General features: G+C 44.5%; 2 protein-coding genes across 2 annotated transcripts; one reads left to right on the forward strand and one right to left on the reverse strand.

Moving 5' to 3' along the window:
- Positions 1 to 653: 653 nt before the first annotated feature.
- On the forward strand, positions 654 to 5240 carry LOC130380324 (gastrula zinc finger protein XlCGF17.1-like). The gene is made up of 3 exons (XM_056587495.1): positions 654 to 762; positions 3087 to 5116; positions 5210 to 5240. Exons 1-2 carry the CDS (start codon positions 654 to 656, stop codon positions 3881 to 3883), a joined length of 906 nt encoding a protein of 301 aa, XP_056443470.1. The 3' UTR covers positions 3884 to 5116; positions 5210 to 5240.
- Positions 5241 to 6854: 1614 nt separating this feature from the next.
- Positions 6855 to 12161, reverse strand: LOC130380980 (zinc finger MYM-type protein 1-like). The gene is made up of 3 exons (XM_056588402.1): positions 11813 to 12161; positions 7387 to 10303; positions 6855 to 6860 (listed from the first exon to the last, which is right to left on the reverse strand). Exons 2-3 carry the CDS (start codon positions 8389 to 8391, stop codon positions 6855 to 6857), a joined length of 1011 nt encoding a protein of 336 aa, XP_056444377.1. The 5' UTR covers positions 8392 to 10303; positions 11813 to 12161.

Below are 12161 nucleotides of genomic sequence, written 5' to 3' on the forward strand. Positions count from 1 at the left end.
AATACACTTGGTAGGTTAACAAACCTACCATGATCAATCGTTCCTTATGTCGTATGGTCATGTAGGCTACAGGGGTTGGGTTTGTGTCGGGTGGGTCTCTTCTTCTTCTGTTACTAATTATTTCGGTGTGTGTATGTGCGTGTGTCCGGTGTGTGTGTGTGTGTGTGTGTGAGTGTCCGCGTGTGTGTGTCCGGTGTGTGTGTGTGTGTGTGTCCGGTGTGTTTGTGTGTGTGTAGAAAGTTCCTAAACCAGAGGGAAACTTTGAACCAATGCAATAGGCTTAAAATGTACCACTATATCAAACCTAAAAAGAATCTTCAGAAAAAAATAATGAATTGTTATGAGCTGGAGCAGTGAATTTCTGTTTTTCTTTTCTTGTTTGATGGTTTCGGTTAATCTGATCAAATATTGTGTTATTGTTTGGTCCAAAAGCTTTGATTTATTTTAACAAACGAGCTGAACATCATCATAATAATAAAAAACTGTATAATTTGAACTTCATTATTATTGCTTAGAATTTTTTCTTGAATTTATTCTGTTTGTATTATTTTTAACCATGTTTAATTTAAAAAAAAGGAAATTACGGCGAAAGTTACCTCCCCTTTCTCTTATTTTGCCCGCCCACATTATTTGTCCCGACCGCCCATGAGAAAATGAGTTACGAACGTGTACACACAGTTCTTTGCTTGAGAGTCACCGTGGCTTGCAAACGAGCGAATCATCGCAGTTGCTCAGTGTTTGGATGTACAAAACCTCGAAAAAGTAAGTTAACTAACGCCATATCATTGTGTTGCTATACTGTATATGGTTACCTTGTTAGCATTATAATGTTGCTTTAGCATTAGCGCTACAGCTAACAGCCAAGCTACTGTCGCTAATGTTAAGGTAGATAGCATCAGTTATGTGTGTACATACCATGGACGACAGCGGACTAATAAATGGCCGCCCATTCATAACTATACATACACGAACTGTAACTCGAGTGTGCACCTCAGCAAGCAAGGGGCATCATACGAGAATGGGCACAATTCAACAAAGGGGGTACAGGCACTGATCTCTACTGCTTGGATACCAAGGGAATGCAATGTTTTACAATGTCTGCTCACCATACAACAAACGAATACAACTGTATTTTACCGGCCACTGGACCGCAGTAGTTCTAGCGTTTTACTGATGAGGAGATTGACCTGTTAAACTCATCCTAAATACATATGTTGCGTTCCTGGGAACCCGTGTTTTTGCCCCCTTCTACCCTCTTGTACTCCCAGTTATAGCTGGTTATTTACGGGCAAAAAAGTGTACCTGGAACGCACTATTATAGGCATGTTTTCCCCTTCACACCTGATTTAAATCAAAGGGTTATTTCTGCAGAGCTTGATGTCATGGTATTGGGTTGTTGAGATGAACTATAAAATATGAAAAAAAATCAATGATGTAATATCATTTCATGTAACTAATTTCAAGTATTAGGCTAATGTAATTCACTAAACATGCTTATCTTATATCTTCTTACAACTTGCTGCTGGACTATATACAATATAAAAAACGGAGTACTGATTTTACTTTGTTCTCTAAGCAGGCTAGCCCATCAAGTGCTTGCATTCAGCAGCTTCTCTCAAGGGATGTTGCCTGCCAGACAGAGCACCGGGAAACGCGTATTTGTAGGCACACAGCTATCCTTAAAGTCTATGCAGCCCCATTTTAAAAGTGAAGGTGTGTACATTACTCATTGAGTATTTTTTTTCTGTGATTTGGTAGATTCTAGGCAGCATAAATTCTAGGCTGATGCTAGATTCTTCCTGCGCTAAAAAGCCTGGTCCTCTTTGAAAAAGCATCAGGGCCAGAGCCCTGCTAAAACACGAGTCAATCTTGGGAGTTGCATTTCAAAGATGGAATCAGTCAAGAGCCAAGAAGGGTTTCAAGACAGATGCCACATGAGCTGGTTTATCATTCTCAAACATCAATGAATTCATAATGTATGAAGGTTGGCAGAACAGCTTAGAGGGAATGACACGTTGTTGCCTTTTAGTGTCCAAAATATAATTATTGTGCTTGCCTTGCATGTCATGTTGTGATTAGATCACTTTGCGCTGGTGTTCGTTGAGTGTCCTTAACCTGGCCAACCACTTGAGCTTTGAGTCTAGGTTTTGGAGAGGGATGTCTCGTCCAGCACCCTCCTCGGGTGCTGGAGGAGACGTCCCTATCCAAAACTGTGAATCTTTGTTAGCAGTACACATTTTAAACCCTCTGTGTCAATGTTGCGTGCATTTAAAGAGTTTCTTTCACGTGTACAAATACACAATGCCTCCCTTTATGCAAATAATGTATCAAAACAATTACTTTTTCCTTTTTTTCTCCGTCTGCAGAAGACTGCGATGCCTTTGTAGACCGTAGCACTCAGCTTGGCGCCACCTCAGAGATTCTGGGTGTGGTCACCCCTGGCTCCTCCCACTGGTCCAGTCGCTGCGAGGAATTGGTGGTTAGCAAAATAAAGAATATGTTGCCATTTTTGCACTTGTAAATAGTTAATCGCGTTTTAGCCTACACTCAGATGTGAACTCATTCTTGCATGAGAGGGTCTTGAATCAAAAAAAAAAAAAACGCAGGCAAGACATTGAAATTGCAGGACGTGCCAAGCCGCGACCGAACCAGCTTGGCAGTGTGAAAACGCCTAATCTGTCGGTAGTGGGGATTGACAACTATTTTGTGAAAATTATAGAATATGTCTTGTGTTTCCTTCTTATGTCGAATGCAGCAGACCCCAGACACCATTTCAATCAAGCTTGAAGAGCATATTGGTGGAGGCATGCCCACCGTAGTTTAGTAATACACATTGCATCTATGCAAGAAAACAACCGTGATAAACTGAGAATGTACTCGAATCTGCCTTCTCAGCAGGAGCCTTTAACCCTTGACCATCCAAAGGGCGACAAGGAAAATGCATAATCGACAAATAGAAGTTAGAAAGAATGCCAAAATATAATTCTTCCAATACACAAGTGTGTACAAAGTACATACTGTATACCTTTTGTGAAAATGATTAATTAAAAACATCACACTCTCTTTCTCTGTTTTCCTCTCTGAAGAAGACAATGACATCAGAGACTGCAGCACGCAGCGCGGCGCCACCTCGGAGAGTCTGCGTGTGGACGCCCCTGGCTCCTCACACATGTCAAGTCACAGCGGGGAGCTGCGCATCCTGAGCGTTTACAGACAAGGGGAGGGCCCACTGGCGGTGGACGGCCATTACACCCTCTTTGCCGCGTCAGAACTGGAGGCCTTGAGCTCGCTGTCCACTGACCACAGTGTGGCCAAGAGCCTGAACTGCAGCGTGCGGCTCGTCCGCCTTGAGGAGCTGACTGGGCATCAGGGCGGCCGCAAGGGCCGGCCCGGTGTCTTGTGTGGAAAGGTTATTCCCAACAATGCCAATATGATCGTCCACATGATGCCTCACTCCGGGGAGAAGCCCTACAGGTGTGACCAATGCATGAAGTGCTTCAGTCTGAAAGGCCACCTGAATAGACACATGATGAATCACTCTGTGGAGAAGCCCTACAGGTGTGACCAATGCACGAAGCGCTTCAGTCATGGCTGCAACCTGAAGAACCACCTGAGGACTCACTCTGGGGAGAAGCCCTACAAGTGTGACCAATGCACGATGCGCTTCAGACAGAAAGGCACCCTGAAGATCCACCTGAGGACTCACTCCGGTGAGAAGCCCTACAGCTGTGACCAATGCCCGAAGTGCTTCAGTCTGAAAGACCACCTGAAGACCCACCTGAGGACTCACTCCGGCGAGAAGCCCTACAGCTGTGACCTATGCACGAAGCGCTTCACTCATGGCTGCAACCTGAAGATCCACATGAGGACTCACTCCGGTTAGAAGCCCTGCCTGTTAGTGCATTGCAACGCCAGCTACAGCGACCCAAGCAATTTGAGTGTGCACATGCTCAAGCACACGGGCAATGGGTTGCTTTCACACAGGGTAACGGGGCGCTTTGATTGAGACCTCTGTCCGGTATTTGTGAAATTACTGCTTTTTAGTTTTTCTTTTCATCAGGATTAAAGACTTTCCAGCTTTTGATTCGCTTTGTTTTGCTTTGTTTTAATTTTAGTAAATTATGCCTGTGATAAAGAACTAATTTCTCTGACTCTTCTAACAGCAAAATATTAGGAAATGTTCACATCGTTGGTATATACAAAGGAAACATGTGAGGGGAGTATACCACGAACCTCGCTGAACATACCCAGGCTTTCTTGGGAAAACCTGGTTCGACAGAGACGCAACTCGCAGTCCGAGTTAAATGGTTCCACGACACTCACTTTCGATTCAATTAGTCAAACCAGGTTTTCCGCTTTAGGTTCAATGCGCGTTCACATAAAAGGTTTGTTTATTACGTCATTCGACTCCCCCTTATGCAAAGTGAATCGAGCGTGCGTGGTGTATTATGAATTCCTACGAGGAATTCAAAGTCCAAATCACAGCCAAGGGGAACACGGTTGCCCATAATATGGCTAGGGTAGCGTGCTGGCAAAAAATAGCCGTCCGTGTTAATTCGTAAGTGAAAAGGTTCTGCATATTGTCTAAAAATATCATTTATCATCATGCCTTTTAACCCATAGATGTGGTGCCAGCACGCTCCTACGAACATGGGGCCAAGTCAAAAATAAATATTAAAATAATATTCAACGTGGTAAGTTGTAAGCAGCCATTTGAATAATTTCCGGTGAATCTAGCCTATGATTTGCAATGGCCTAGGCTCCAACCTTTAGTCTCATGTTGATTACCTGCAGCAAATAAAAAGAAAACGAAATTTAATACGACTGGGAGGAGGACCGCTCCCCCGCCCTTCACCACTAGGAGGAGCTGGCTCTCGCCAATAACGAAGGTCGGCCGATGATGGTAGGAGTGGAAGGGGGGGGCGTCCTCTGACCCCACTGCCTCGACTTCCAAGGCGTTTGTAATGAGTATGTAATCATGTATTGGCAATGGACTTCAATAATTGTCTTGCTAATCAAATGTGAAATGATTAAGTGTAAATTAATTGTGTCATTTTTAGTTGAAGGTACAAACATTAGTTTGGAGGAGCTGCGGACAATCAATCTCCAATCAGAGGTATATAACTATCAAAGCAAAGTGTCGCATATTATTCTAAATGTTTAATTTCTGGACAGAATGTCCTATAATAGGTTTCCCTAATTCTTGCAGGAGACTGTCGCCCTGTGACTCCAGGGCGACTATGGAGATGATTTTTCTGAACAGTTCTCACCGCTATAGTATGAATTTGTAGAATAAAAAATGCCTAGACCTAATTGTGTCACTGACATAGCGGTTATGTGGATGCGGCTGATGGTGGATGTTGCTGAAGGTGAATGCTGCTGATGGTGGATACTGATGGCTGTGGATGCTGCTGCTGGTGGCTTGAGCTGGCTGGGGCCGGATAACACTGCTGCTGCAGGTCGCTGCTGCTTGAGGCGATGGCTGCTTGAGCTGGCTGGTGGTAGCGAAGGATGGTGGTGTCGCCTTCTGCTGCTAGTGGTGGCGGCTTGTGCTGGCGACGGCTGTTGGTGGTGGTGGTTGCGGCGGCAACTGCTGCCATTGTTGTCCTTCCTTTCGACCTGATGCACTTTACTATCCTTAACCTCAGCCTGATGTGTGTGGAGTATTTTCTTTGTTTATTAATAACTTATAATATTCCTCCCTGTTCCTTCACTTTGTTCTTGTTTTACAAGTTAGACACACACGCACACCTGTTTACACATTTGTTGTTCTTGTTGCACACATGACTAACATTGTTTTATTTAGTGATACCCCCTGGCTCTACTTGCTGTTCTTGTTCACTTACTGTATGTTTGCTTTGTTGTTCTTAGTCCTTGTTCCCACTTGTTTTTGGCTCCACAAACCTCAGCCTGATATATCTGGCATCTCAAACACTGGGTCCAGGGCCCCGTTTCCCGATAACAATGGATCTTTGCTCGTAAAATCATTCTCCCGATAGATCTTTCGAACCATCGATAATTTCTTTGGAGCGTTTCCCGAAACTCCTCTTAACGTGAATGTACATTCATGTTAAGAGGATCGTAGGATTGTACCTGTTCACTGACATGGTTCTGAAACGGGCTATGACGCAGGGGGAGACGCAGGAATGTCGCAGGAAAATGGGGTTAAAAAGGGTTAAAATATCTCCCCATCAAGGCCAACCGCAGAGTAGCCTACGTAAAGAATAGATTGCAATAATATGAATGCTAAAGATATTAAAACACAATTGATTAAGCCTAGGTCGACATATCAGTCCGAATCCTGAACACACTGTGCATACATTTATTCACGGCATTTCCCCCCCTGTTTTCGTTTTGGATTCGTGTGTACGCCTGAAACCGCAAACCATGACGTCATCGCCCCACCCCTCGACCTCCTAGCCAATGGCTCTTAAGCCCGCGGAGTCTCAGAAATCACATGCGAGCATGCGCATAAGAGCAGCCTTTATGCGCATGCTCGCCTCTTCTTCTTATTTCATTTCTTCTGGATTTCTGTACCAGAAGCAGCGCCCCTTATGGGCCTGGAATGTGTGCTACAGCGTTTCTACAGATCTACCCAGTTTCGCTTGGCTTCGTCTTTACGGAGATACTCCGAAACCGGATAGATCTAAACCGTAACGGTTTCGCCCGTTTCGGCTTCGTGTGAAGGGGGCCTTAATGTGCTGAATTTTTAAACATATAGGCCTATTTTGCGCAGCAAGAGAGCCGACTTTATCTGATTCCGCATAAGGTTGCATTGATTGGCTCTCTAGTATAGAATATTTGTAGACATTAAAAATGCAACGTTCCATTCATACATTATCATTCAAACGCGGCTATTGCTGACCCGTTTAGGAGAGCTTGGACATAGGCGGAGTTTCACTTTTGCATCAGGGGGGGCAAAACAATTTTTTTCACACGAACATGTTCTCACTCATGTTCGCACGCACGCACGCACACACACACACACAAAGCGCATTTCGCATGATGGCACAAGTTTAGATGAGGTTCAACACCAGTTGTTACATTACAACGTGGTTGCTAGGAGTATTCATTTAAAGAAAATAGTCTTACCTAGTGCAGAAGTAAGCGTCTTTTTTTGCGTCCTGCGAAAACGTCCACAACCGTCTCAAGTGACAGCCTGGCAGTGATGTCGCGCTCGATGTGAAGCACAGCAAGGGATGAAAACCGTGCAGCTCCTGTTGTTAAGCGTAGCCAGTTGCGAATCCTTCTCATTGCAGAGAAACTCCTCTCGGAAGTGGCAGATCCAACGGGTAGAGTCAGGGCCAACTGTAGTAGAATGTATAGATTTGGGTATACGGCCCTTGTCACAGTTTTTTGAAGATGTTCACGTGACACAGATCCGACAGTAGAGGCTTTAACAAGGTCCATCTCTGTCCCAACAAGGTGGGGGTTGATTTTCAGAGGCTGGGCATACTTTTGTACGAGAGGTTCAATTCCACTTTTGTCGCATCTTAACACTGCTGCACAGGCCTGTGCGAGTTCAACAGCCTCTCCCGTGAATCGTCTGTCCAGTTCGCCAATGATGGTATCCAGCACTGGGAAATACAGGTGCTGTTGGAATCCAGGGGTCTCACTCTGGGACATTTGTACAGTATTTACATCATTTTCTTCTCTGTGGCCCAAAGTTGTTGTTATCAGGAAATTGTCGAGGGAGGTGGGGGGTTGTGTGGCCCGTTTTCTTTTCGGTAGTGGTCCAGGTCCAGCAGGTGTCTGACTCTGAATGTTCGCATCCTCGGGTACGGAGACGTTGTTGTCTCGGCAGAACTGTTTCACTGATCCCCATACATCATTCCATTTGTCAGTCTGTCTCTGTGACACAAAGTGCGCTTTCAGGTTGTCGGTAAGCACAGCCGCTTCGGAAAGTGCGAGACTGGAGGACTGAAGGGCTTTGTGTGTGACATGAATCACACGCAGTATGTCTTCAAGTACAATGAGACATGTAATGAATGACAACCTGCCCATATGTTCACATAGGCCAGTGGCCTCCACTGACCACTTGCCTCCCTCATCACTCATTTCTCTCAGGCACTGTGTAATCGCAGAGTAGTGTGTTTTAACGGCATGCAGAGAACGCCACTTGCATGCCCAGCGCGTCTCGCTGGGCTGTGCAATTTCGGTTGGCTTCATATCCAGCGATTTCTGGACTTCAATAAAGCGATGGTGGTTTGTCGGCTCTGCAAATACTGAGTACAGTTTGCCGATGACATTCAGTAATGTTTTGACACTGCGGTTCACCGTGCAGCAGTCCACAAGCACGAGATTCAGTTTGTGAGCCAAGCAGTGTATGTATACTGCGTATGGATGCGTCTCTTTAATGCGCTGCTGCACTCCAGACACTTGGCCGGACATTACAGAGGCGCCATCGTAGCTCTGGGCAACAATTTGGATGTTTTTCAGTCCGCAGATCTCCAATCCAGTGTTTATGGCGTCCACGATCCCAGCTGCATTTCAAGATGCTGAACAATCAATAAAACACAAAAAACGCTCCTTGATTTCAAGCTGCTCTGTATATCTTAAACAGACTGACAGCTGCTCAGTGTGGGATGACCTGGCCTCATCTGCGATTACAGCAAAAAACCCAGTGTCCTGCACTTTCTCTGCAATTTCCGCACTAACCAAATTTGCGCATATCTCAATTATTTCGTTCTGAAAATCTGGACTTCTAGCATTGAAATAATTAGACTGCATACTTTGAAAGTCGGGATCATATTTCGAGAAAAATTTGCAAACCTCAAGATAATTCCCACGAGACTCTGAATCGATAGCCTCCCTGTGTCCACGGAAAGGCAATCCAAGTGCAGACAGCAATCTCCCGATATCCACAACTTTAAAAAGATAAGATCTGTTCTCAACAGTAGCGTTGTGGCTCTCCGACAATTTGGCAGCTATCGATCCACCTCCAGATGTGCTCTGTTTGAAGTTGTCCCATTTAACCATACAGTTCTGATGGGCCAGTGAATTTGCATGTTTTTCCAGTTTGCTGCTTAGTTTTTTCCAGTCACTTACGCCCTTTCGGAACGATTCCTCCACACTGCTGTCAGTCTGGAAGTGGCGGCAGGCGAAACAGAAGACAGCATCCTTTAAAACCGAGTATTCAAGCCAACAGTACTTGTTGTAGTAGTATGTGGAGAAGGCTCGTTTAGTCTTTCCAAACAACCTTGAAGGAAAATCCGGAAGAATAGGCTTCTTAGGACAGCAGTGCTTGTCGCCAAGATCATTTGGTAGTTGCTGTGAGCTAGTGCTGCTAGGCAAGCTAACTGACCCAGACGACAGCCCAGCAAGATCCGATGGTGAGCTAGCACTAGCTGGGTTTGCCGAGCTGGTTCCAGGTGTTTCCAGGTCATCAGCATTTGTTGGTAGAATTACTGGCTCTGGTTCGACTTCTTGCCGAGTGTTGGCCGAGGTCATGGGACGTTTTAAAAAACGTAGAATATCCATTTGCAGTTTGCAATACTTACATCAGGCTACAACTGTAATTGTTATGCTATTACATACTGGCTAGCGAGATTGATACTGAGAGCGGGAAACCAAGTAGCGGACGGAAACCGTAGTCAACGTCACTATGTCACACGATTACTGAATAATAAATATATTACAAAAATGTGCTAGGATTCATATTCATTTCATACTACTACCATGTATTTTAATCAAAACCTTAAAATATCAGTACGCATACACGTATAACACTTATATTTTGCCATTTCCTTGACGTCATGTCATTACATATTTCAGCCACCAGGGGGGGCAGTGCCCCCCCTGACCCCCCAGAAACTCCGCCCATGTGGAGAGGGTGTAAATGTTGTTACTCCGGGAGTGAGCAAGGCGATGGAGGGACTAACGAAAGCTTAGGCACACGGCGAGTGAACTGCTCCGTAGGATAAATTGCCGGGGAACCGCTCTAGCCGAGCGGTTTAATGTAGGCTACCTACCGTGTGACTTTCGTTTTGCCATAATAGTAACCGTTGAATAAAAGCAATAGCTCACTTCAGTCTGTGGTATGTGCTCATTATACCTCTGTGAAGAGGGTCGCCAATAACAGAGTCCTATGTTATTGACGTCTTCTCACAGGTCTTCACCTAGCGCCACTTCCCAGCTAGCTGCTGCTGCTGAAGCGGCATGTTCAACGCTTTGGACGTTGCTGTTCCTGTCTGTATCCCCAACAGTAGCCGTGAAACTGTGTCATCTTTGGCTGTGTTCAGGGACGCGGGAAGTGGGGGTGCTTAGGGTGCTGCTGTACCCCCCTGGCGGTCCCTGGCTGTAACTGCAAGTGAGAACGTTTGATAGAATTTTATCATACAACATGATTTTTCTTGAAATTATTGACATCCACCCTTTTTGTTATATTTATCATATTAGCATTTCATTTTATTAGGACATTGTCTGTGTAGGCTGACGAAGGCTATGACGCACAACGCAGAACAATGCTATGTGCGCGGCGGGAAAATTCCAAAAGTCAAGCTTGTTACAAGTGCTATATGTGTCACAGAAAATAAGTATTTTCCGATTTTTTTGGCCCCAAGAAGGCAAAACTTTGCGATCAAAACACCAGCCGGACATCCAATTCCCTACATTCCGTATGTAATCTGTCCATAGCTGAATATGGTACTATGCTGATTTTACATAAGCATGTTGGTGTTCAACATCTGTTGTAGTGAACATTCTAAAACTGGTGTAAAATGTTGCTGGCCATATTAATAGGCACGTTGAACGTTATCGTTGTGATTCTGGAATCCCGCACGTAAACTGGTTGGCAAAAAAAAGAGCAAAGACGGACGGTTCATTTGACGGAGAAATCGTCACTTTCCTCATATCAGACAACTCGTAACTCTGGATGAAAATGAAGGCTTTCTTTTACTGTCACTTTGCTTTGTAAACCTTTAGAAATAACCTCCTGAATCCTTGTTATAACGCTGTGTATAATCCCAGACCGCAACAGCTTGTCGGCATGTTGTTAGTGTGTGAAATTCAGCACAGTATCAGCCGAGTTGACTCTAATTTCCACATTGTTTACTTGCTAACGTTTGTGAATAACAGTGGCTAGTTGGCAGTCGTTAGTCTTTTTACACACCAGGGGCCTCATTACAGAAAAAATCCTAACTTCTCATCCTAACTTAAGTTAGGGACTCAAAGATAGGAAAAATCCTAACTTCTATTACAGAAGCAGTCCCTAACCTGTTGGCCGTTTCCTATCTTATCTTTGGCCTCCTATCTTATCTTAACTTAGGTAATCCTAACTGCTCTGTAAATCAGATTTTCGATCTGCAATCGTCAGTTTCTGCACTCAGAATGTGCATGTGATTGATAGAACGAGTTACTTTTAACATTAACAGAGACTGTTGATAAAGGATCTTTGTTAATAACGGCAAGATAGTTGCAGTAGTACGACGTCTTGGCGGGTATTGACACAGGGAGGAGTAATAAAGTAGTAAAGTAATTCTTCCACCAAAAACGTGTGTGTGTGTGTGTGTGTGTGTGTGTGTGTGTGTGTGTGTGTGTGTGTGTGTGTGTGTGTGTGTGTGTGTGTGTGCGATAAGAACCAATGCAAAGGGTTAAAATTTACCACTATATCAAATCTAACAAAACTCTTCAAAAAGGAAATAATGAAAAAAAAATATTATTTGAACTGTATTACCTAAGCTAAGGATCCTGAGGATCTCATTTGTTCGTTTTTATTTTATTTCTTGCTTTTTATCGGTCATTCTTTTGTTTTTTATTATCATCTATAAACATGTTCAATAAAAAGAATAAGAAAAATACGGGGAGAGGTTACCTTTTACACAGCCCGAGATGAAGCCTCGGACGTCACCCGCTACGTCATTTCGCCTACGTGAAGCCTGCTCGATAGGGAGCTTCGCTGGGGGGAGGAGCCGAGGTACTCGATCGACACACGCCCCGATGCCTCGACGCAAACCATAACATCACTACATAATAGTAAGTTTCACCGACGACTGCTTCCTCAACTTGGTCCAATACAAAGCTGGACTTGCGGAACGTCTGGAAATGGAGTCCGGATTAGTACCAACTCTCCTCGGCTCAGCGACAAATCTCGGACAAGTAAGTAAACTACCGCTATATCATCGTGTTGCTTTACTGTATATGGTTACCTTGTTACCCTAGCA

Source organism: Gadus chalcogrammus, chromosome 4 (genome assembly GCF_026213295.1).
Source record: "Gadus chalcogrammus isolate NIFS_2021 chromosome 4, NIFS_Gcha_1.0, whole genome shotgun sequence".
NCBI lineage: Eukaryota > Metazoa > Chordata > Actinopteri > Gadiformes > Gadidae > Gadus > Gadus chalcogrammus.